This window comes from Hemibagrus wyckioides, linkage group LG07 (genome assembly GCF_019097595.1).
Source record: "Hemibagrus wyckioides isolate EC202008001 linkage group LG07, SWU_Hwy_1.0, whole genome shotgun sequence".
Lineage (NCBI taxonomy): Eukaryota > Metazoa > Chordata > Actinopteri > Siluriformes > Bagridae > Hemibagrus > Hemibagrus wyckioides.
Genome location: NC_080716.1, coordinates 13,174,685 through 13,201,691, shown reverse-complemented (window position 1 = coordinate 13,201,691; position 27,007 = coordinate 13,174,685). Strand labels below are relative to the sequence as shown.

At 38.9% G+C, this 27,007-nt stretch overlaps 1 protein-coding gene across 1 annotated transcript in view; it reads left to right on the top strand.

Annotated features, from left to right (window-relative positions):
• Positions 1-25,305, top strand: part of LOC131355482 (B-cell scaffold protein with ankyrin repeats-like) — a 49,235-nt gene extending 23,930 nt beyond the window's left edge. Inside the window, exons 8-16 of the mRNA XM_058393791.1 lie at positions 10,401-10,464; positions 10,569-10,802; positions 15,141-15,203; positions 15,428-15,603; positions 17,395-17,458; positions 18,441-18,470; positions 18,864-18,943; positions 19,125-19,161; positions 19,605-25,305. Of these exons, the coding sequence (XP_058249774.1) occupies positions 10,401-10,464; positions 10,569-10,802; positions 15,141-15,203; positions 15,428-15,603; positions 17,395-17,458; positions 18,441-18,470; positions 18,864-18,943; positions 19,125-19,157 (744 nt within the window). The 3' untranslated portion in view covers positions 19,158-19,161; positions 19,605-25,305. The remainder of the gene's footprint in view (positions 1-10,400; positions 10,465-10,568; positions 10,803-15,140; positions 15,204-15,427; positions 15,604-17,394; positions 17,459-18,440; positions 18,471-18,863; positions 18,944-19,124; positions 19,162-19,604) is intronic.
• Positions 25,306-27,007: the final 1,702 nt, after the last annotated feature.

Sequence of the window (27,007 nt, the reverse complement as noted above, 5' to 3'; positions counted from 1 at the left end):
CTTTCTAATAAATGGATTTAGCAGAAGATTCCTACAGGTGCACTTCATCTCCATCACTGACAAACTCTCAGTCCATCCAGAGAATTCCCAACCACAAGGGAATGAAAATGAGAGGACTTAACCTAATCCCCTCTCTGTGCTGCTTGTTATGTGATGGCTGTAATCATGCCTGTAAAATTGGATTAAAATTGACTGATAGGCCTCACCCAGCTCTGCACTACATCTCATAAACACAAGCGGAAATATAATATAATGAAGGAATCGCCTTATTGGATCAAATTCCATAGGTAGGGGTGAAAAGATGGATATCCTCTGGAGCTTAATCAAGGAAGTGCAATATGTGACCTAGATTGAATATATTAAAACGTTCGAAAGAGTTCATCAGAAGTGATCAATGACGATGTCAGCCTTGTGTCAGAGCTTCCATACCTCATGACTTCCTGAGTCAGATCAGTTATATGTTGTCATATATTATTTACAATTATGTGCTTAAAAGCAATCTATATTTAATGAAAGCAGCAATATATTTTAATCATGTAACTGTACACTCAAATTACCAAAACATATAATGTATATGTACATGTACATAATGTATATGAACAAAGCCCAGTGGATTCTAGAGGAGGAAATGGAAACATCCTTGCCACCAGTGGCATAGCCAGGAATTTATATTGGGGGGTTGAAACGCTGAAACCTCACAACCTGGAGCTTCAAACCAGAAAATGATTTTATAATGCAAAATAAATAAATGAAATGAAATAACATAAATTATAATCATAACATAGTATTAAAAGGCAGTTTATGACCTCAAAGCAACTACTCATTAGCAACTCTCATACACACAAATTGTAGACTGTATCTGATGATTTCAGTAATCAGTATCGATTATTAATACTCACTCAACTAATGGTTGATGCAGTAGTTTTGGAATTACTTTTATAACCGTATATCCTGATTGTTTATACTTTACAAATCATCTAATCAGTCTGTCTGTGTGGGCAGGAGTGAATAAGGGAGACTTGCATTTCATACACTATATACCTAAAAGTATGTGAACACCTGACCTGCAAGTGTTGCTGCAGTAGATAGGGATAGGTGGAGAGAGATGATTCACTGTGGTGACCCCTGAAGGTAAAAGCCGAAAGACGAAGAAGAAGAAGATGTGAACACCTGACCATGATAGCCGTATGTGCATTACCACCCCCTTCCCTTGTTTTGCTTTTTACTAAATTTTGTTGTGTGTCTGTGGGGAATTGTGATCATTCAGCTACAAGAGCATTAGTGAGATCAGACACTGATTTTGGGTGAGGAGACATGGGCTTTAGTCAATATTCCAGTTCATACAGAAGGTGTTCAGTGGGGTTGAGGCCATAGCCCTGTGCCAAACACTTGAGTTCTTCCATTCCAGCCTTTCCATTCAAACCATGTCTTCATGGAGCTTGCTTTGTGCACAGGAGTATTATCATGCGGGAATATGTATGTTTGGGCCTCTTAGTTCCAGCGAAGTGAAGTTTTAATACTACAATATACAAAGACATTCTAAATCAAGGGTGCACAGTGTGGGTGTAGATTTCCATTCCAACCCAGCAAAAGTCACACATAAATCTACTGAAAGCCAAGATCAACTGATTAAATAGGTGGATTCGAGTGGCTCCTGCTTGATTGGAATGAAAACCTGTACCCACACTGGGTAATTGCAGACAGAATTGGAGTCCAGTTCTAGGACAATCAGGCGTTTCCATCTTTGTGCCAGAAGAGTGCAAAAGACGACCATATAGGGGTCCTATGCAACAAGAAAAAAGGTGCTTCTTCTTGGTTAATCCTGTTTCTTGCCCTAGCAGCTGAACAAACTAAAGCAATTAAATACAGAGGAATACATAATGCTTTCTTGACATTTAGTGAAAATTTGTTTGGTGCAAAACAAACATGTAGTACGTATATAATCATCATCAAACCACTGGCAATTAAACCTGAAATCCTCCACTCCAGCTAAACCTTGGTGTTCCCCTGGCCTTTACCCATCTAATTAACTGGATGCTTCACAAACAATAATGTTGAAGAGGAGAAAATGAAAAGCTTAAGAAACGCTCCTAATTAATTTGTGTGTCATTAATTTGTTTCGTTATCATCTCACGACCTCCTACTTACCCTATTATCTTTCTGTGTTGACATTATGTAACAATGTCCAGTTATGTCAGTGTTGGAAAACATACTGTTCTGCTGTAATTAAGTTCAGTGAAGTTGTTAATAAAGCATTTCAGTTTTGTAGAGCTTTTACCACTTCCCCGACAGAATTGGCAGACACAGGAATCTGATTAGCAGTTACCCTTTTTTTCCTGCAACATGTAGCCACACTGAAACCCACGTCCAGGAAATGGCTTTGTTTGAATTCACTCCCGCTTGGTAAATTATTCTGTTTTTCAACACGTACTTCCAATTGTTAATAGTACATAATACATTATACAACACCAATGCTGCATTTTACCAAAGAGAAATTAGACTGTTAAAGTCTGTCACTTAGATTTGGTGTATATTACCAAGAGGTTCTTCTTCTTTCAGTGGGTTTTATTTGTGAAACCTGAGCTCATGAGAAATCTATATGAATAGAGGGATGGATGGATTTTGCTTGGATTTTTAAGAATGACTGGATCCTATCTTCATCCTTTCTATCTTTTCTTACAATTTTCATCCCATCCTTTTTAATGAATATTTGTGAGGATGGACAAATATTGGCTTATTAACAAGATAACAACAAAGCCTCTAATTATTCTGTCTTTTCTGCTATTTACACATTTTACATCACAGCACTGTTGCTTGACTTATCTCCAGGTGCAAGGTTTGTATTGATACTCTCCTTTGAATACATTATCGTTTCTATAGCAACAGCTTACACAGGGACTTGTATGCTAATCATCAGCATGGTAAAGTTTTCTGTGACAGAAATGAACTTGTTTCATGGATGGTCAACAACACAACTATGCAACAATGAACTGATTAAACAGGCTTTTTACTTATAATAAATAAGAACGGTGATTCTTGGCAAATTGCTGCCGTATTTGAAAAAATAAAAAGCTTTGATAACTCAAATAAAACAAAATGCAAATAATATGCAAACAAATTGTGTTAATGCTTTGGGTAAATAACATTAAGAAATCAGTGTTTGGTGGAATAACCCTGATTTGCATGTGTTTTGGCTCCATGCTCTCCACCAGTTTTTCACATTGCTGTTCAGCTCAGCTTTACTTGATGGTTTGTGACCATCCATCTTCCTCTAGAGGTTTTCAATAGGGTTCAAATCTGGAGAATGGGCAGTGGTCTTATATAAAACATTACAGAAACAGGGTCAATGCTGTAAAAGGAAAATTAACTTAGGGGTCAGCTTTGCATCATACCATTTATGTCGGTGAGGTTTAATTCCTTACATATTAATTATACTGAGGGTCATAACAGAAGTACAGCTCACATTTATATCACAACTGATCATCACTCCATTTCCTTGTTCACAGCTGTCTGTTAGTCAAAATGTCTGACCTCCATTTTTCTATCGTTCAGTAAATCATTGAAGGTAAAAAAAATCCTCTGCATATTGCAGTGTCAGTGTGCTACAGTACAGTCCCCTTGAGCTCTGTTGTTATGCCCTTGTGCTACACACTTAATGCTACATTGCTCCAGGGGCACAACCACTTTCAGCCCTTTCTCTTCCTACTGGGGCCTCTATATGTGACTGTGTTGCCTGGTCGAAAAACCTCCCCAGTCAATCACATGAGGCTCATTCTCAAGAGTTTTGCCCCGGCTGAAATAAACACCGTTCTTTATTCTCCCGCTAACATATGATGCAAATCATGACATCCACTTAAAAGGTCAGCGTGGCTTAATGGGGTAATTCTATTGTGAGCAGGTTACATTTGGTCTCGGCTCTTATTTCAGCTTACGCTCATAAACATGTCATCTCTCTTCCTTTGATGAGGCTGCTGGAATCAGCAACCTTCAGCCAGCATAAGAATTTCAAATGACAAAAAAATCTGTTAAAACAATTAAAGTGCTTTGTTATGGAACAGTTTGTTATTTAATGTTTTTTTTTTCTAAGCATGCCATTTGGGAAACTGACTTGCTTCACAGGACGGCTGATCACTCGAATTGTTTCATCATGTTGTGAATGGCAGAGCACAAGTGGCACCACTGGTGGATGCATGGTGTGATCAATCACTGGGTTTATAAATAGATTAACTCAGGCAATGGGAGTTACTTTACCCAGCCAAATTGCAATCCACAGGCACCCTCGTGCCAGTGGAAGAGCTCTAAACAGCTCCTTGGCAATAGCAGCTCAGAGTCTGATGAAACTAGGTGCAACAGTAATCAAGCATGGTAGCCATTCTGCACCTCTGACAGCATGCATCCCTTCCTGTGATTGTGGCTACAACACATCGTCACTTAAAGGTTATGGATTGGATGATTCCTGTATTTGAAATTGACCTGCACTGAAATTGGACGTTGGAAATCCTTCAACATCCTGTTTAACAAGTTTAAGAGTCATGAAGGTGCATGCCTTACTTATTCATGACGATGACCTTTCTTTAGTGTATGACGCTTTATCTATCTTCCAAGCCATTGTTACTCTTTGCATTTAATCTGCATGAATGTCATTCAGTGATTCATGTTTCATACCAACAAATAAGATGTTAAGATGGTCCTTGAAGCATCCCTGGTTTTAGCTTTTCCAGTCTGTTTCTCCTCTCTAAATCATTTTGATCCAATCCTCGTCACTCTCCTGGCCAACAAGAAGTCTGTAACCACAGCAACATTGACTCACAATGTGTATCACAAAGCCTGATTTCTGGAGGACAGCAGATTAAATGTTAAGCCCAGAGATCTTTTTCTCCTTTTTTTCCAGTGCAGTTTCTCTCCTGGGTGGCTACTAGGTTCACTTCTTATTTGTTCCCTGGTGAAAATTTCATTGCTTTTTCCTCTCTCTGTGTTGTGCTGAAATTCTAAAATTACACGTTTTATTTCACTGAGTAGGTCAAACAACATGATTAAATGCTACGTAAGGTCTTTTTCACACTTTTCTGAATCCAGAGTTCTACTTTGGTAGAGACTGAAAGCTGTTTCTGAGTGTTGTTATGGGAAGCAGAGGAAGTGCACTGGATATATAAAACAGGACTTAGAAGCAGAGCACTGTAAAGTAGCTCACGTATATGGTGTGAGTGCTTGCTCTGAGAGCGCATCATGAAAAATGCACGTCTTATGCCGGGCCTACATGGCTAAAAGTCTTCTTATAATGAGACTGACCGCTCATTTGCAGCACGATGACACGTCTTACATCTAGAAGTACTGTTCTTCTGCTAGTGTGTTTTCCAAAGGAAAACTGTATAATTAACCAATGAAACAGTTGAAACAGAGGCTTTAATAAAACTTTCAGATCATATTATTATTATTATTATTATTATGTGTAATGCATGGAATAAATCCAGAATTAGAAAGGAAAGCACACCTATAATTTGGAGGCCCAAACCTAACCCAGAATTCATCATAGTGCGGAATAAACATTTTTTAATAAGGTAATGTAATGACATGTTCTAGACTGATGTTCTGTAAGAAAATCACAGCTGTCAGAGTCACATAATGAGTTATGTGCTAATCGTTCTAATAATTGCATTGCATCATCAGATCTATGTGTATATATTGGCAATGGCACGACGCCGTAAAGGACTAACTAAATCTGCACAATTATGTGTCATTCTCTGACTTTTCTGAAATGAAAGCAGGTATGATTTTGATGTTTGTCACATTAACCAATCAACAAACACTTCAAAGCTTAGAAAACAATGGATCAGGACTAACAAGAACTGACTAATGAGACACACTGGCAAAAATAAACCATGTGAAAAGAAAATTACATTACGCAATTTTAATAATTATACCTCACGTTTCACGAATTCGGGTTGCTTGACATCAACTTGGCCCAGAAATCGTCTTCGAGCAAGCTCATGTAAATAAAAAAACACACACTCAGATTTGATGTTATTTAACATTAAAACGAAGTAGCATGTTAGAATAAGCCGCTATAGATGTTTATGTAGGTTTCTTTCAGCTGCTATGAATAGCCTGATGAACAACTTAAACTGCTTTTAAACATTTCCAAATGTATTTTGCATTCACTAAAATTATATCAGGGTGTAGTGTTTGAGTGTAGCTGTACCTGCTCCAGGATCCAGTGGTGGATTATCAGATCAGGTTTCTGTCAGTGTGTGATGTTTCACATGTTCTTGACTAGACCTTATTCTATGGTTTCTTCTCACCTTCCAAAAAAACATGCCATGAATACAGGCGAAGCAACGGATTAGTGTCCCATTCTGAGTGTAACCAGAGTAAAGTGTTTCCTGTAGATGAATAAATAAATGATTTCAAATAATCAGCCCATAATCACTTATGTCCTACTATATCGGTGCTGTGCAAAAGTATTGACACCCCTTGAACTTTCCCTATAGTTTGTAATGTTCCAACTTGGAATTGAAATGGACATAACTCGAATATTATGTAATAAATCTATACCAAATAGCCTGAAATAGTGTGGGAGGGGAAAAAAATCAATATCGGTTGCAAAATTATTTACAAAGAAGAAATGTAAAAGTTGTGATTGCATAAGTATTCATGAATGGTGAATGGTGTTTATATGTTTCATATGTTGCCAGACCTCCCTTTTTAAAAGGCCAAAAGTATTGGGGCAGCCATAATCATAGATTATGGTTGTCCCACAAATTGATCCTGCCGTATGACTGCCATAAACATCACCTGCTGATGATCTTACAATCCTTTACCATAGCTGGTTTCTGCTCCTGCTTGTTTCTGAGATGTTTTGCTTTCAGTTTTACCTTCAGCAAGTGAAATTCTTGCCCACTTGGATTCATGTGAGGTGATTAGCATGGCCAGAACATTCCACACTTCTTTGCTTTTAAAAGTCTTAGGTTGCTTCGGATGGTCACTGTCCAGTTGCGGTGTGAATCTATCCAAACAATATAGACCTCTGCTTTGGTCAGTAGTCACATTATCAATAAATACAAATTTGTTGAGGCAAGCAGCCATTCAATATGAGGTGGAATGCTTTAGATAATGAGCATTTCCTTCCCTTGACTATACTCTTGTCTTTCCATTATTCTGGTATGAGTTCTTTGTCTTATCTGTTCATGATGCTGTCTTCTTTTTTCAACTTCTAAGCTGGTTTTCCTGTTTTTGAGTTGCATTTTGCATTTTCCATCTTAAACCCTCTGTATTGACTCTGATCAAGATTTTTCTTGATTGTTGACTTTGACAAAGATATGCCTACCAGGCAAAAAAAATTCTTCTGTCATTGTTTTTGTTTTTCTGTGGGGTTTTTGGACTCACCTATGCGTTCTATCTTTTTAAGAACGTACCAAATAGTTGATTTTCCCACAGCTAATGTTTTTTTTCTCTCTCGGTGATGGGTTTGTTTGGATTTATCAGCCTAATGATGGCTTGCATCAGTGCCAGTGAAAGCTCTTTGAACTGATTTAACAGCAACAGATTCTATTCTAAAGAAAAAAAATGCTTTCGGAGGAAATCTTACACTAAGATTTAGTTTTGCTAAACGTGTATCTGCAAAATCTCCATTAAAAAGTATTTACCTGAGCAGCATTACTAAGAGTGAATGGTTTCCAGTCATGCTATTTTATATGGGTAGACTGGTTAAACAAACAAACAAAAAATAAAAAAAACCCTGATACAGATGTAGTTCAGACTTGACAGTGTAAACTGTGAGCAATGATGCGTGTTTGACATGCTTGCTAATACCCTTGGAGCAGTGAACTATTTGTCAAGCTTTTTCACAACTGGGTTAGTACAAATGTTCATAGAGTAGGAATTCATCAACGCAGCCCTGGTGTGGCTCAGAGATTTGCTTGAAATTTGAATTCTAACGTCTGCCACGTTGAAGTGGAACACTGAGCTCTTTCAGCTAGCGTATGGTATGCAAATGCATCCTGAACTAACAGCTCGTTCTGAGTAGAAGCTTCTTTGTGGTATAAAGTCCCATTGTTCCCAAAGACTGTGTCCAAAACAACACGCTCAATACATGAACTCTCACTGAACCGTCATATTGCATTTGTCTCTTTTTTTCCATGCTAATTAATCACAGTGCATATTAAACATCAAAATGCATTTGCTCAGTGGTGAGCGTCTCTATATGGTGTGCAACACAGTAGCTGAGAAATGACATTTGTTCCACTCCATTTAATCCCTCACGAAATCCACATGCTTAATAGCAGCATTCCAAAATATGTTATAGCCTATAGATGCTCATATGTGCCTCAGCTGGTGTTTTCTTGATTTATTACAGTAGGAAAATAAATAGGCAATGTACACACGGGCGTGAGGAACAAATATTATTATAACGCGACATGGTTCAAAGAGGGTGTAGTGCTGCTTTTTGTTTATTCTGATGTCACAAATTGCTCGGAAGTGTTCCGGTTCAATACGGAAAAGCAAGGTCGCATGTGTGCATCAGTGTGTCTGTGTTGATTTAATGCTGTATCTTAAATTTTTGCTATTTCATTTAAGCACGTAATTAGCATCCATTACTTTGTATGTAATAAAAAAAATATATAAAAATAATGAATAATATGTGATGTAACTCTTTGCAGGCATTTGTCAAAAAATAAATTAATTAATTAATAAACAAATAAAAACAAACAAACAAGTGGCATATCTACAGACATATCAGATATTAAACGCTGATATTTAACCCACACCTACAGTAGGTGCAAATGTGTTTGTCAGAGGTATTCCTTAGGGATTTTCATATAATCAAATCAGAAGCAAACGTAAAGCTACAAACATATAATTAATAATGGCTAAGGCTTGAAAATGTAGTCATGGTGAAATGAATTGACCCTAAATGTCCCCCGCAGTTCTTAAACATCTGTCATTCTGTTGGCACGTCATTGTTTTTAGTTTTTTTACGGGAGAAAAATACTTCAATTATTCATTAGGGAAGCACTTGTGGAAAACCTGTTGTTCCACTCACGGCTGACATCAAAGTCGCCATCGTTCACATCTCCCTCGACTTGTGATGCGTAATTAGCTTGTCTTGTATATCTGTTAATCCTCGCTTTCTACTCTAATGAATATATTCATATCACAGAATGCTAATGTGCATTATCAATACTAAAGGGGAAGAGTGTGGGCTATTATTCAGAGTGAATGGAGGAGGTTGCTAAGGAACAGCGTGCAGAGAATGGGAGCTGCAGGCTGAAACATGCGCCGTGGTAAAGTGCGTACTTTCAATGGTCCCCACTCATCAATTCATCCACGCACTTTTTCTTCCGCTGTTTTCTAGCCGAATGAATTTTCTCTAGCTGTGGTCACTGTGTGTATGAGTGGTATGAATAGTCTCATTGTTCATCCCTCACTGTGTTGAACAACTGAGACATAATCTGCTTTGAGGCAAATTGAGTTGTCTGCTGTTTCCACAGTGACTGGGGCCTTGCTTTGCACATTACTGGTGTGCTTCACGAATTAATTCAGCGAGGTTGGCAAAACTGACAGGACCTTGAGATATAGAAGAAAAAAAAAAAAAGGAGAGCCTTGAATAATAGTCACACTTCATTTTAAATATCTCTCCTTTAATCGCAGTATTCAGGATTAACGCAGTTGTAACACTTGGCGAGTATAGAATCAAATCTTTGGCTCTGAATTATGCCTAAATTACATGTTTGAACAGCTTGAATTACATGTTTGAATGGACTACGTTTGCAAGCTGTGATTGATGAATTAGACACTTTCTGCTCTGTTTCAGACCACATCGCTGGCAGGCTCAGATCTGTTAGCGGTTGGTTTTATATCTCCTTACTAAAAGAACAGATTTTTCTCTTTTCTTGGTCTTTTTTTTTTTTTTTTTTAAATCTTATACACACATCTTAAGCCAAAGGATGTAAAAATGTCAGAAATGATAAAGTCGCAGTGTGCATAAGTTCATTTTTGCCACTGTCAAAAAAAAAAAATGCTTGTAATGTTGAAACTGCTAGCTAGGGGATTTGATTCTCACCACCACCTTGTGTGTGCATGTTCTTCCTGTACTTCAGGGTTTACTCTGAGTACTCTGGTTTCCTCCCCAGTCCAAAGACATGCACTGTATTCTGATTGAGTGAGTTTGTGAATGTGGCATGCAGTGGGTTGCCCCATTCCTTGTGCCCCTGGATAGACTCCAGGTTCCTTCTGACCCTGTGTTGGATTAAGTGGTAGAGAAAATGAACAAATAAATTAATAGAAATACAACAAATTTGCAGCAGAATTGCCTAAGCACAATACAAATATTTCCAAACATATCAAGGGCTAGGTTTTAAGGGTTAATATTTCCTTTAAGCTAACTGACTGTGTTTGTATAGGCCAAGAGCAGCAATGATGAAACGACTGAGGACAACAGTGTATACGAGTTGATGGGCAGTACTGGTAAGTCACGACACACTGAAATAACTGCTTACTCTATACTTCTGTACAATAAAGCATGCAGGAATTATTACACCGAATCGATGTGTGGTGTTTTGACCCTGCAGTGAATCTGCGGGTTGCTGAGAGCCGTGATCAGCCTCACACAGGGGGAGCCGGAGAAGCTAATGTGCAGGCGAAAAACGATGATGATCCCTATACACTTGAAGTGAATGATGAAGAATATGACACTATCTTGACCTCTGGAAGCTCAACAGTGATGGCCAACCGCCCTCCTGCACCTGCTCCTCGACCTGAGAGTCTCCCCAGCAAGGAGGAGAACGTGTCTTTCATCGCTCAGGGTAGGAATATCACCCTAATCAATTAAACCTACATTCTGCTGAGTTCTTATATTGAAGGGAGCTTTCATAGAGACTGCATCAAAAAACAAACATACTAGGGTACTTAGAGGTATTATTGGTATTATTGTACTTTTTTTCAGTACAACACAGTCCTTTCTCATTAAAGCAGGCTCTGTTGTTCTATTAGGCAGGCGAATCAGTAATGTTTATAAATACTTAATATTTTTTTTCTTTCCTGTCTGTGCTCCTATAAACCGACGACAGGGGAAAGCGAGGCCCAAATTTGCATCGTTCATCACAGGCAGCAAGTTCTTAAATGTTCAATTTCAGCTGCATTAATAATTCAACAAGTTGAAGGTGCCAACTGACTTGTATTGTTAGAGCTTAATAAATCATTTAGACTCTCCTGATCTGTAGCCTGTAAGCCGGGGGGAGGGGAGGGGGGATAAAGAGGGAGATAAAGAGAGAGAGAGAGAGACATAGAGAGAGAGAGAGAAATAGATAGATAGACAGAGAGAGAGAGAGAGATAAAGAGGGAGATAAAGAGAGAGAGAGAGACATAGAGAGAGAGAGAGAAATAGATAGATAGACAGAGAGTGAGAGAGAGAGAGAGAGAGAGAGAGAGAGAGACAGAGAGAAATAGATAGATAGACTGGGAGAGAGAGAGAGAGAGAGAGAGAGAGAGAGAGAGACAAAGAGAGAGAGAGAAAAGAGGGGGGGACAGAAAAAGAGACAGAGAGAGAGAAATAGATAGATAGACAGAGAGAGAGAGAAATAGATAGACTGGGAGAGAGATAGAGAGAGAGAGAGACAAAGAACAAAGAGAGAGAGAGAAAAGAGGGGGGACAGAAAGAGAGAGAGAGAGAGAGAGAGAGATAAAGAGAGAGGGGGCATAGAGAGAGGGGGAGCAGAGAGAGAGACATAAAGAGAGGGGGGGCATTGAGAGAGGGGCAACACTGCGTGAGCGGGAGAGAGAGAGAGAGAGAGATAAAGAGAGGGGGGGCATAGAGAGAGGGGGAGCAGAGAGAGAGACATAAAGAGAGGGGGGGCATAGAGAGAGGGGGAACAGAGAGATAAGGAGGGAGATAAAGAGAGAGAGAGAGACAGAGAGAGAGAGAGAGAAATAGATAGATAGACAGAGAGAGAGAGAGAAATAGATAGACAGAGAGAGAGAAATAGATAGATAGACGGAGAGAGAGAGAGAGAGAAATAGATAGATAGACGGAGAGAGAGAGAGAGAGAGAGAGAGAGAGACATAAAGAGAGGGGGGCATAGAGAGAGGGGGAGCAGAGAGAGAGAGAGTAATAGATTGAGAGAGAAATAGATTGAGAGAGAGAGAGACAGCGCTACAGAGAGAGAGAGAAAGAGTGACAGAAAGAGTGAGAGAGTAAAAGACAGAGAGAGAGAGAGAGAGAGGCTGAGCCTCCTACTACTTTATCATGAGAACAAGACCCTTGTTTGAACTGTGCAACCAAACTCTCCTCTGAATTGCTGAAGTGTAATGGTGAGGAGTAACAGTAACATTTCACTATTTTATAGATTCATTTCCACAGATTCAAGGAATTGTCACATAGGATCATTTTTAAGCTAAAGTATTGCTGTATAGATAGGTAACAGGAAGTGGAATTAATGAGTCATTAATTGTTTTTAACAGTTAATAGTACAGGAAAGTGGCTGAGTGTGTACACCAGTGTGTCAGTTATTGGGCTCGTGCAGTGAGATACGTTGCAGTGATATCAGATGCTGTTTTGTAGGAAACAGATGGTAGCTAGCGTGTGTTTCTAGAGCTGTTTTGTGAAAACCTCATTTTTCATATATTAATACAGAAGGGAGGATGAAAACATGAGCAATGCCATGGCTGTTGTTCAACAAATCCTGCTCTCGCTCTCCCTCACGCTCTCGTGCTCATTTCTCCAGTTTCACTATGAAACATTTCTTTCCTTTCATCGGAGATGAAAAGATTATCATCTGCTTTTACCCCTTTTTATTGTGCCATCCAGAAATGAGCAGCGAGTTAGGCTCAGCTAGAATGATTGCTTTTCTATTGACACAGTTCAACCCGGCGTCATCGTGTTCACACCGAATGATGGCGGGAAATGAAACTATTCATTAAACAGGGACGATGGACGGAGACAATTTGGACTCGGGTGGATATTTCTGAAATCCATCTTTACCATCGCTGTGTCTTTACCACCAGACCACTGCTTCGGGTTCCCTCAGAAACAACGTAACAGAAAGAGCTGTTTTGTAATTCAAATAACCAGACTGCCTTTTTTTTTAAGGAAAATCTAAGCTCATACAGCTGATAGCACGCAGCAGACTGCTCCCTTTGGCCAGCATTTCTGGATAAAAAGTCTTAGTGGGTGTGCTGCTACTGTTTTAGGGTCAAATTTCTCCTGCATATGCTCTCTGTTAAGTTTTAGTCCAGGGTGATGCTGAGCTCAGAACAGCATTATTGTGAGGATAAATGATATAAGGCAAGGAGCAAAACAAAATGTGTGTGTGTGTGTGTCAGCTTCTCCACTGGGCCCAATATGTGTTATGATGAATTACTCCTCATCAGACAATGTTAAGCATTATACTTGCATTAATTTAGTGCACAAGTTGATCCCAGGAGAATAGCTTTTATCCTGTTTAATAAGACCTTGTTGTGCTGATCAGCAAATCCTCAGCAGGCTTAAAGGACGGTGCCAATACGACCAGAGTGTTATTAGCGCCACGGGACTTCGGCAAGAGAATAGACCAGTTGCTGAATATAAAAACACACCAACTCATGTTCACTCCCAAAGAGACGGGAGAGAAGTAAGGAGAGCGAGGTTACTACTTCATGCATCTGCAACCAATCAGAACAGCTCAAAGGGGCCAAGTAGAGCCGACATCATGCATTACACGTTTTCCACCCCTCCAATCCCACAACATGAAATGGGGAGGTTTAAGGGATTGGGGGGGGACTTTTCCATCCACTTTAACATTGCGATCTCTCTCGCCCACATGCTGATCAGATTTCTAGACCCACTCAGTGTTTATAGAGCTGAACAGGGAGGGACTAGAGTTCATCTGCTCGTGCTTCAGTTGCTGCTATTGTTAAAGCCATAAAGCTGCTGCATTACCTTCTGCGATAAAAGGGTACTAAAGTGTTTCTTTCCCTTGAGGGCACATCTTCTGTACCTCTAGTGTGTGAAGGTACCACATTACGTCTCTACTTTTAGCCTTTAAAATATGACTTTAAAAGTGAATTAAAGGTACAAGAGTGGTCCTTAATCTCAAATTTTATTCATCATATACACAACAATACATAGTATGATGGGGTTTTTTTGCACATTACTTATCTCATATTCCTTTTTAGGTTTTTTTTGTTATATTTTGTTATTTGATGTATTTTTTGTTATATGTCTGTACCATTAAATTCAGGTATTTAGTATTTTTTTGTTATATTCCTATCTTATTTTATTTATTACCTTATTTCCTGTGCTTGTGGATACTGCTGGAAGCTCTATCTATCTATCAGAATGGAAAAAAGAGTACTAAAGAATAACAACATGCAAAAAATAAAAATACACTAAGAATAGATTTTTAAAAAAAAAGTATACTAAAGGTAGAATTAAATATACAGGTAGGAAAGGGAAGAACATCTATGTGAAAAATATAAAACTGTATATATGAATGCAGATTGGTGGTAGAACAGTATGACTACTGACTAAAGTAACAAAAATGCCATGATGAGAAAAAAATATAGTGTAGTAATTTTTTTTCTGAGAGTCTAGTCTATTATGCTGCTATGTGCTATTCAGGTAATCTGGTCATGACTGCCATTCAGGATGTATTAATAAAAGAGTGACTGTATCCTCACAGTGCCGGCAACTCACAAGATGGTGCAAATGACAAAATGGTAGAAGAGAATTCCTCACAGGAGACTGGCACTGTGTGGCACTGAGATAACCGAGCGCACCAGCAGCCTTTCATTTAAAAGCCCTTACAATCAATCAATAGTATCACCAAGTGTATCCTTCACTTTAATTCAATTTTCATTCTTTCAATGATCTCATCTGTTTTTATCTTCTGTTTCAGCAAGAGCCTGCTTCCAGTCTACTTATGTTATTATGATAATAATCTCAATCAGAATATGTTATTTTTGTAATACTAATTCTGCTTAGTAATAAGCCTGCTCACTTTAGGGAATTTTTCAGGGTCATGTTTCTTGTGCAAACAGCATCTTTTTTGTTATGTGATGCCACCTAGTGGATTAGAAGCAATCTTACTGTTGAAGACAATCTCATGCTGCTCCAATGAGAAAAGCAGGCCAGTGATTATTGCTGCCTGTCTTTGATTTCATCCTAGTTTTCCAGAAGAAAATGTCCCAGGGAGATACTGAAACTCTCTACTCTCTTCCTGCTAAGCAAAGTAAGATCTAATACATTACACAAAGCTGTTTTTATCAATAGTCCTTATTAAGGTTTAAAACTGATAGGTCTAACCATTACAAATGTTTTACCATGTGTCCTCTCACTATTTTATTTATTTATTTATTTTTAATTTTTTATCATGATTTTTCACAAGAATTTGAATGTCACTGTGTAGCTGCTCTCTCTTTAACTCTGTTGTGTAATGGTAACTGCTGGGTGCAGCCAGCGGTCAAGACTCATGCACATACGACACCTTTATCCCGGGTCCAGCACCGGGACTGGATGAGCTCATTAAACTGCAGGAGCAGGTGAAGAAAGGATCACTCAGCGTGGACGAGGCCTTGGAGAGATTCAGTGACTGGCAGAGGGTTCAGAAAGGATTAGATGGCATCCAACAGGTGACTAGCAATATTAGATTCTCAGTTATGCAAATAATGATAATAATAATAATGATAATAATAATAATAAGAAGAAGAAGAGATAGATAGATAGATAGATAGATAGATAGATAGATAGATAGATAGATAGATAGATAGAAAATAATTAAATTTAAAAAAGCAAAATAAATTATAAATAAATATAATTAATAGCTTTATATATATATATATATATATATATATATATATATATATATATATATATATATATATATATATATATATATATATATACATGGTAGTCTGGGAAACAGACTGGGGGTTTGGGATACATGCAGGAGAGAAGCATGTTTCAGTTCAGGAAAACCTGAGCTTTTCCTACAAAGGGTTAAAGGGAACCTGGAGTGAGATTTGGGGCACAAGGCAGGGGATAACCTTGATGGGGTGCCAATCCATTTCAGAGCTCAATCACACACATACTAACACACCAAAGACAATGTAAAGATGGCAATCAGCTTACAGTGTATGTCTTTTGACTGCCGGAGGAAACCAGAGTACTCAGGTGAAACCCCTAAAGCACAGGGAGAACATGTGCTAATCTCTAAGCCACTGTGCCTTACAGTTTTCTTCATAAATATTATTTTTAGCAAGTTATTATATAAGATTAAAAAATGTAATCAAATTTTGAAAAATGTTATCTACATAACATTTATGAAGAAATTCAACGTGTGAAGGCTTTTCCCAGGCCACCATATTTACAGTTTAAGCAATATTGTTTAATAAAAGTTGTCTGATGAACAAAAAGGGACATGATGTTCCCCTAATTCTTAATGAACAGCCAAACATTTGCACTAGACCCAAAAAGCAGTGGGTGCCGTATTAATTCTGTACTTGATAGCAAAATTCCTCCATTTAAGCTCTTCTCTGACCTTTCAGTGTTTATAACGGTGTACTACATTGTTGAACATTTTTCTTGCTTTGTCTAATCACTGTGCTGTAGTGGGACCAGGACTCGCTGTGACGAAATGCTCATTAAACCAGACTGATATCAGTATCACTTATATTATTGTCAGCAGATAATATCCAGATGGGACGCTTCCAGTAGGGACTCTGAGTGGCTGCAGACATAAAATAAACACAAAGTGAGAACAGATCAACATTACATTCAGCAGAATTCATAGTGCACTGCAGCACCAATAAAACATATCCCTACTGCTATGGCCATATTAGGAGCCCATACAGTATACAACATAAACATTCCACATTACTGCAGTAAATCAGGTGAGTAGGGAAGGTTTGCAAGCAAAGAAGGCAAAATGAACAGACTTTGCAAGCTGAACCAGTGCAATAGTACTTGACTATAAAATGTTAGTCAAAGGAGGCTCACCCATTTCTGTTATTTTTCACTATGTAGTGTTCACTTCTTCTACAGCGTACATTTTTTTTGTTTTGTTTTTTTGGTTGAGACTATAATACAGTTCACATTTTTCTCACATGTGACTTCTGGCTCGTTCATCCCTAAAATTTCCACTTGATCTGAACCAAAGATCTGGACACAAGGCTTCTCTTGAACAATATGCCAGTAGAAAGAGATTTTGTTAGTGTATAGTATGGAGACTCTAGGCAGCTAGATGAGCAATAATGAAATGAATCTATTTGTTAAATGAATCTTAATGTCCAGCACTGCATTCACACTGTACACTGTTTTCGTAACTGCTCAAACTATCATAACACACTGCTCTGCTCTAACTGGATGACCTTCAAATTATGGTAAGTGTAATGAAGCTCTGTATAAAATCCTTTGTGTTGTAGGAAAAACTACGGCAGTTGCGGGCAAGCATCATGAATAACAGAGAGGATGATGACAGCGTCTATGGTCAGTACATATATTGCTGGGTTTTAAACTTCTTGTAATATACTGTACCTGTAGCATACATGATATGCTTGAATTTTTTTTTTATTCAGTCAATGAATTGTATTTCTTCAGTCTTGTTTGAAAGTGTAATCCTAAAACCCTTGTCATTGGAGTGTAACCGGTGCAGTTATGAATTCAGAAGTGTAAACCTTATTCAGAAGTGTAAACTTTTTATGTTGCTTCTTCAGTACAGGGAAATGTTGAAATTCTTTTCCAAGGTAATAGTAAGTAAGATACTGATGCAGAGCAGAAAACGCTAAAGTATTCCAAAACATTTGGTTAGAAAGCATCTTAAATAATCATGTTATATAGCATTGTTACGCTAGATGCACATTTCCTCAAGGGTTCCTTTGGAATACATTAACAGGAAGGGGTTCTGAGTGATAAACTCTGATTGGAGGAAAGACAAACTGTTGCTTGTGTTCATCATGGGACACGATAGATAGATAGATAGATAGATAGATAGATAGATAGATAGATAGATAGATAGATAGATAGATAGATAGATAGATAGATAGATAGATAGATAGATAGATAGATACTGATGCAGTAAATGGAGTAGAAAATGGTGAAGTATTCCTAAACATGTGGTTTATCAAGCATCAGAAATAATCATGTTATATAGCATTATTATGCTAGATACACACTTCCTCAAGGGTTTCTTTGAATACATTTACAGAAAGTGGGTTCCGAGTGATAAACTCTGATTGGAACGACATCAAAAGACAAACTGTTGCTTGTGTTCGTCATGGTGCACAATCCTGAATCTCTTCCAAATTGCAGAGTCTTCAATACGACCAGTACAGAGGAAATAATGAAAACAGGGAAGAGAAACTGACCTTGATCGGTTTAAAACAAAACAGAAAACAGCAAAAAAAAAATCATTACAGTTTGCCAAAGCCATGATGCAGACAAATGAACTAGCTTCTTCTTTATCCAACAGATAAAATCAACATCGTTCATCACATGCCACGTAAGTGCCTCACTGCTGCTTTTACAACATTTCAAAGCTGTGAACATCTTCTTAGGAGATTATTATTATTTTATCTTGCAAACAAGCCTCCTTCATAAGGTATCTGTAAGGTTTGGCTCTCACAGGAGCAGTTAACAAGCACAGGATCATACACACAAGGCCAGAATCTTTATGTAGTGTGAGGAGGTTGAGTAGAAGAAAGTAGCTCAATTTCAAGCACACTCTTCGAGGTGCCATTTGTCAGTGCATGTCAGTGTAATCCGCCTTTTTAATAGCTGTGTGGTTTTGGGAGTATACATTTTAATGAGCGGTACAACAGCAATGAGTAAACAACTGTGCAGGATTCAGTGAACCTTTTACTGTCAGACTAATAAATATTTTCACTCTGGTCAGCCGCAACTGCAAAAGAATGCCGAAGAGGAAGCCAGCAAGCAGAGGGGAATTTCTACAGCAAACCAGTCAAAGGACAGCATGTGAGTTTTGGAAATGAAACGTTTTCATCTACCTTTTATTAATCACCCTGCAGATGTTCCTTGGCTCTCGTCCACATCGTAATTGTTGTTCACAATGCTCACCTAATTAATATGTCCAGGAATAAAAAATAACTCATGTCCGTGGTTTTTCTTTTTTTTCTTTTTTTGTTTGTTTTTTCAGTCAAATTTCTTTCGGAAAGCAGATAAGCGATAAAAAAGTAAGTACTTTGCAAGGCTGTGTTTAGACTATTTTTTTAATTAAAGAAGGAGAAAATTTTTATTATTATTAATTATTAAATTAAATTTAAATAAAAAAAATTATTAAATAAATTTAAATTAATTAAATGAACCAGAAATAAATTCTAAACTATTAAACTATTTTTGCTGTACATTTAACATGTATCTTATTATCTTACACTGTACCTATTAAATTATTATTCAAAGCACCATAATAGATATGAAATTTATATACTGTGTAAAGCTATAAAGGTACATGACAAGCAACTTTCTATGTAAATAAATAGTGTCAAGGAACCGTACACGTTTAATGTAGTACTCTGACTAATGTACAAGCTACATACATATATATAACTTTAACATCATGGCATTTTATAAGTTTTTATAAGGATGCAAATTGGGTTTTTTTTACATTTGGTTTCAGATATATGAAGACGTTTTAAGTTTCTAGCTGCTCTAACAGGAGGCACACCGGAAGCATCCAATGTGGAACTGTGATATCATCTGAAAGGAATCAGAACACACACACACACACACACACACTCATCTCACATTCTCAGGAATCTTCTCGTTTCTTTTTTTACATCTACTGTTTTACTGTGCTAAGATTCGCATTATGTAACATGAACATTACAGCAGTTTTGAAATGGAAAAGTCCCTAAATTCTCTTTCTATTTTTTTTTCTTTATGTACACTCCTTGTCAGATGCACCTCCAAGTGCCTTCTTATATAAAATCTCCACAAGGGGGTGCTATCTTACCAGACATGCTGATGATAAAACAGGGCCTGTCGTTATTAATTCACTTCCTTTGATAGACAAACAAGGCTCTTGCACGTCCCTTTTCCCCCCAGCAGACTCCTCAAGTGCCATACGGATCACTAACTGCATGTGAGGACACAAACAAACGTCTCAAAAAGAAAAACATACGATGGCGCGCAAGTGAGGTCTTGCCTGTTATGGTGGTGTCAAGGGATTTGGGAGAGCTAAAGTGGCTCTGCGATGCACGGTATGCTGCTAACTTGTTCTGTTTGCCAAACCCAAGCAGCTGGACACGTTTGCATGATCAGTCATGCTCTTTGTGAATAATATGTATTAAAGCCCCCACACTCGTGCCGTGTTTGGAAGCAGCAGTTTTGCCTTTGGAGATGATCCGGCTCCAGCAGCCCCAGTGGCATTTGAGGAGCGGGTTTTGCCCGTCACCTGCTGCTCTGGGAAGGAGCCGAGCTTCATGATCCTAGGCTGGAGGCGGCTTCACTTTCCTTCTTCACCTTCATCGTATATTCTACAGCTTCATGAGAGGGAACAGGCTGTATCAGAATCCTCCTTGTACATGGTTCCAGATCTAAGGACATTTACAATATGACAGTTGTCTCTTGCCAAAATCAACTCACTTGATGTATGTTAGTGAAATGAGTCTAATTAATGAAACTGCTTGTCCATTAGTCTGCTATGGAAAGATGCCACAGGAGTTCTTACTTTTCTCAAGCTGGGACGGAGTTGATAAACCCTTCATGAAAGATTAAGGCTTCCCTGAAGTATAGAGCTTTATCTGCGACAGAGCAGAGGGCAGGATTAGAATGCAGATGCATCAACAATGCTGTCATAAAACCGCAAACTGATAAAGATCCAGTGCAGCTGAGGCTCGTACTCAGCACCGAGCCGTTATTTCAGCTCATCTCTCCATGTGACGTTTAAAAAAAAATTTTTTTTGGATTTCATAATGAAACTATCCAGAAGCCTGCTGGAAAATCTACTGTTTTGAATGGACACAAAAAGGGATAAAAAGGCAAACATGGATATTTGGATTGGGTTTTGGTAAACGTCCAGCAATATGCAAGTGCACACACACACACACACCTATAACATCATCATCGTCATCATCCTCCGGATTAAGAACCAGAAATTATGCACAGCTGTTCCTCTTTCTGCACCCTGATAAAAATCAGGCAATTTCACAGTCAGTGGCATTCTTTCATCCCCTAATCCCTTGGCATGTGTACAGTATACGTGACCCTCCTCGGAAAAAGGGCCGAGGCCACAGTTGTGGAACCTCAGATCCAGGACAGGAGCTTCTCATTCACAGAAAGCAGGTTACAATGAATAAATAAGGAGTTATATGCAGCAGCAATGTTTGAGACGACCCAATTTCACATAGGATTCACATTTGGATTTGACTTTTTTAGGTATGAGGACAAAATCATCACATCTAATGTAATTTTCCTGCAACTTTCCAAAAGAAAAAGTCATGATTCTGCCTTGCTTGGATGTATGCCAATAGCTTTATATTGTTTCTTCTAAGGCTTGGCTGTTTGATCAAATGCTTCGTGATAGACGAAAGATCGTGAAAGATCGTGATAAACCGGAAAACAGGAAAACCTTCACCTTCAGGAAATCATAACTGCTTTGATTTTTTTCACCAATGCACAATACAATCAGAGTCAGCGCTCCTTTTCCATATCCGCTCACATATTATGCTAAACATGTAACTCATCACTGACAGCATTAAATAAAAAGGCAACCTGAGATATATACCGCAGATTGCAGCATCAAAATTAGCACAGCACTTTAAATCCTGGAGATGTTTGTTTGAACCGGGCTTAGTGCAGAAATTGACTCAAATTAACCAGAAGAGCAAACTACTTACATTATAGATGCTATGCATCTCTAGGGTTTTGAAAACATCTTGATTAGTAAGTTGTTAATGGTGTGGGATCTCAGTTGTGAGTATTTGTAGTGCAGACGACGAGGGCTGGAGTGATTGCTAATCAGTGCATATAAGAGCCAGGTGTTAGCTTGGGTTGTGGCTTGATAGATGCCAGGATCCTTCTTCTAATGCCTGTCTGTGTCCTTTAGTAATGCTGACTGGCTGAATGCACTCACTGTGATATTCTTCTGTTACAGCAATGCAGTGTTTGAGGGAAAAAAACAAACAAACTGATTAAGCTGTAATTGGAGTTTAAATATAAGTGATTATTAAGTCACCTTACACAGTCTGGACTGTTTATAGCAAATCTGATTGTGGTCAGATTCGTGGAAAAACATGGTCTCTCTTAAATTGTAGTAATAGTTCAGTAGTAATTGTTTGTTTGTTTGTTTTAATCCATTTGCGGCTAGCACATTAACCTGGAAGACTAAGTACAGTCTCATCATGTCATATCCCTAAAAATCCTGTATCCTTAAGCCGATATAAATATCAATTTATGTGGCATTATGTTATATATATTTTTTCTTTGTAAACATTATAAACCAGTCTATAAGGCACATTTTTCCAAAACAATATTTCTTTCTTTCTTTCTTTCTTTCTTTCTTTCTTTCTTTCTTTCTTTCCTTCTTTTTATTATTAGTTTCTAGGTGACTAGCATTCGAGACATTTTACACATTCATCCCTATTACTATTTAGAAGATTATTGAATGTTGGAAATGCTTTATATATTTTTATTATTTTATTATTATGTTTATAACAGCTCCTATTTTCTTGATAATATTCCTTCAAATTCTTTCACAGTTCTGTAAACATCTTTCTCTAAAATGTGTACCAGTGAAACAAGCATTTTTAACCTTTTAGCTCCAAAGACAAGATTTTATAAAGTCTTTATAAAGTATGTAATTAAAAGAAGCCTGCTTTATATAAATAAAGGCAAACATTTGAAAAAGTTCCAGTGTATTACTTGCCAGTAATGCACTTGCAAAGATGTGAGATCTACTGGTTTTTAATAAATGATCCGTGTCATCTTAAGTTTTTCCATTGAAACTTTTCCATAAACATCTTTCGGGATACAAGCCAAAGTGTTTATAAAATATACACAATGGATATATTAATTATACCAAAATAAAACATCAACAAGATATCGGAAAACTATGCAGTAAAGGAATCAGAGGCTGGATTAAGATACCAAGGGGCATAATTAACAATAAATAGATACCTCTGCCCTTCAGATAATTAATATTAATCATTGCCTTTCTATAAAACAGAATTTTTTTCCCACCCAAGGTTCAGTTCAACTCACTTCAGTTTTATTTGTCTATCACTTTTAATAATACACAAAGCAGCTTCACAGAAATCTGTAAGCAGATCCTCTTCATCCAGATAGTAAGATTATAAATCATCAACCAATCACAAAGTAAGACTATTTATAAATGTAAAAGAGAAACTGATAATCCACAGTGCTTTAGAGCAGCAGAAAACTGAGTAAGGATTGAGGCTCGTCTCTCTCTGCCTCTGCGTGGTATGTAAGCTGTGCACGCTGTGTGCATGCAACTACCCCTTGGAATGTACTTTTTAAGCCTTCACCGGCACCCAAACACCCCTAGAGGTATAGCTATTCAAGCATACTGACTCCATCCCAAGCTTCTCTGCCACACTGATGCCTCCCCCCTGAGAAACTCAATCCCTGAAGGGTGAAGTAGCATCTGCCAAGAGGGCAAGGGTACGTGGGGCACTGTGGCATCGTGGGCCCCTGCCGACCCTTCATCCATCTGATCAGGGGCCAAATGAGGCCCCCAGGGTGAGGCTGTGCCCCTTCGCCTGCAGCTCACAGGCAGATTAGCAGCTCTATTCAGCTCGGGGCTTTTGTGCGGCAGCACCCAGGCGAGGTCCAGCTGTCTGCGGCCACAGGGATGCACTAATTCCACTGCAGGTCAGCAGCTCTGCATTTTCAAGCAGCTCCTAAAAGGTCACATCCGCTCAGGAGAATCCAGACGACCAGCATTAGCGTCCTCGCACAGTCCCAGTGACCCGTGGTCCCACCCTCACCCCCCCCGCAAAGTCGGCACTCGGGCTGAATCAAAGGCTGAGTTGATATACAGGGAAGGCTTAAGGCTTTATCTTTTATCATCACTTCAATCCTTCCAAGAGGGAGTTGAGCCTTTGAAGCTGATGGTTATGTTTTCATAAGGATGTTTTGACTGCTTGATGCGTCTTAGTAAAGGCCCGTCGTTCGTTCTGTGTGTATTGGGGCATTTGATTTAGTGTATTTTCACAAGAGGCTTTGTGTTTGAACAGTATCGAGAGGTCAATAGCGGTGCATATTTATCATTAATGAATGGCTGGCTTTATTTCAAATCTCATAGATGCTCTCTGTCTTAAGGCACATTTTAATAATGAAAACAGTGCCAGAGTTAGGGAATAGCTGATAAGTTTTCCGTGCTCTGTCTTTATATTCTTGCCAAGAAAGGTTTTTCAGGGTAAACGTCATGATTTGTAAGAATAATCTCATTATTGCCATTATGCACAACACGAGAAAAGAGACCAGGCACTAAACTGTGAGAACTGTTACTCTGTAGTACTCACGGCATTTAAAACAAAAACCTCAGAAAAAGAATACTGCATATTTTTCATGAGAAAATTCCCGGTCATGACTTTTGGAAATGAATTCAAATGCATTTAACTATGTAAGTATGGCGCATGCTATCCTTAAGAGCCAGAACGCAAACAATGAATTAACCACAATTGCTGTCCTGATTGAAATGTTTCCATCAGTAAGCTCTTTAAAAACAAAAATACACTCAGTTTGGAAACCTAATCATTCTAGTTTTCCACAGAGGTTCTGTTTGCTACCTTTTTGTAAACAAAAACCATCCATATAGCCAGTGATGATGCGAGACCGAACACTAGTCCTTAAAAAAGATGAAAATCATGACGGCAAAGACACAAAAATATGGTGTGACAGCAACAATCTCAGTCCTGAAAACACTTCTCGCTGGAACAAGCCTTAGCAACAAAAGAGATTAATTGTTCCAACACATGTGCAATAATTGCTTGACTCGATGCCCAACCAATAGAGTGTGCAATGCCAGTCCACAGAGTAATCAAGGTGATTTGGCAAGCGCTGCCTTGCATACATCGTACCGTAAAGTCATCATCCTATGCTGCACAAGAGCTGCCCACACATTGCCTTGAGGGCCTTCCTGTGCCAGAGTTGGGAATGTAAATGGGAACCAGGGGCACTGACTAATCAAATAGAAGTGTGTCTGAATGCTCTTTGTCAGCATTATGACTGAGATCGGACTATTCACTGTGTGTTCTGTGGTGAGCCATAATAAATATCACTGCCTCTAAGGGATAGCAGTGTATATCGGAGACAGATGAATTGTGTCATTTCCTTGAAATTTCTATATGAATGTCCAATATGCTTGAATAAAATTTACTCATATCCTCATGCATGTATCCCTCTCAAGTGTCTCTCTTCTAATCTCTGCTCTAGTGTTATGAACATGCTGTCAATACAGGCCAGAGAGATCCTGGCAAAATATGAAACTTCAAACATTAATTCTCCAAAACGTAAAAAATAAACCGAGAAGAATAAAACGATTGGGCTGTTTTCCCATTTCCTCTCAGCCCGAGGCAGCTTTAATGGCTTTTCTCCACTCGGATGCAGGTGAGGGGAGTCTGATTCCAGCTGAATCACGCTCGATCCCCTTCCTCCTCCCCCTCAACCGCAGGCTCAACCAATCCCTGAGCTTGCTGCTGCTGGATGGCAGCCATATTGTTATTAAAACCTGCAGGCGTGCTGAACACAGCCTCTACGCATCGCCCTCCAGTGCCGCAAGGAATTAGGAAAAAAAACCAGATACCCTGAAAAAGAAGTGGAATCATAAAAAAAAGCAAACCACAGGAGGAAAGAAACTGATGGGTTTAGTAAGAAGATAAAGAACAGCAAGCATGGGGCAATGCGCCTTCACCTAATCACTGCCACTAAAGTTATAAAGAGTGGAATAGCGGTGACTTGATTACAACCTGATGTGAAAAACTTCCATTTATTTGACACTGTGCTTTACCACATTGTGTGGATGTTTGTAGGGGCTTTCATGAATTTATTTTTTTTGTTTCCCTTTTCCACTAATGGCTTCATGCTAATGCTTCCTTTTTGCCAGGTATCCTGCATTAGCTTTGATAACGCTGAGCTTTTCTCACCTGCAGCCAACATCACTGCATGCTTCCACCAGGCACCATATGCAAATTATTATTAATGGTGATTCATTTACTTTGTGTCCTGTGCCAAATCTTTAATGGTAAAAAAAAGAAAGAAAAAAAAGTAGTGTGAAAAAGCAAAAAAACAGCCCCATGTTGGGGGGTTTAAACTCCGCTCTGCATATCATCCAGCTTCAAGGTTGCTGAGGCAACATCCAATCAGAAGCCGTGCTGGTGGTGTGGTTGGCGCTGTCTTCGCTGGGCGCAGGTGGAACACATATGGAACAATGGCCCATCTGGGTGTGCCAGCGGCGCCCATTTTAATCACACCATTGCCATGGTACTGGCTAATGGAGACGTTGAGTGGCCTGCTGGGAGGTGGCCAGGCTTAGTCAATGCCAGGCAGAAGAGGGGGACAGAAGACACTAATGTCCAGAATGAAGGACGAGAGACTTACAATTAAACCCGTCACTCACATGGGCAGCTTGAGATGAAGATGAAAGCAATCGATCATGCCGTCAGATCGTACTTCACTTCAATGCAGTGGTAGTATGAACATGTACATAGAGGTGTATTGTGCTGCTTCTTGACTAAACTCCTACAAACATCGATGCCTAAAAACTGAAGCTAACTTTAGCATTAATGCTATGTAAATTGGAAGCACGTGCGCCCAATGAATCAATCAACCAAGGCACCTTATCAACTGAAGCACATTTAGCACGAGCAGGCCCAGCACAGGTTAATTAAAACACAAAAGCCAAGGGGGGGAGAGGCCTGGCATCCATCCCTGCCCAGTCTAAGCCTGTTTATGCTATGCTTGGGGAAGAGGATTTAGGGCTGTGAGTGTAATTTTAAGCACCCCCCTCCTCCCTCCCTGCCCTACAACCCACCAACCCCCTACCACGCTCCCACACAT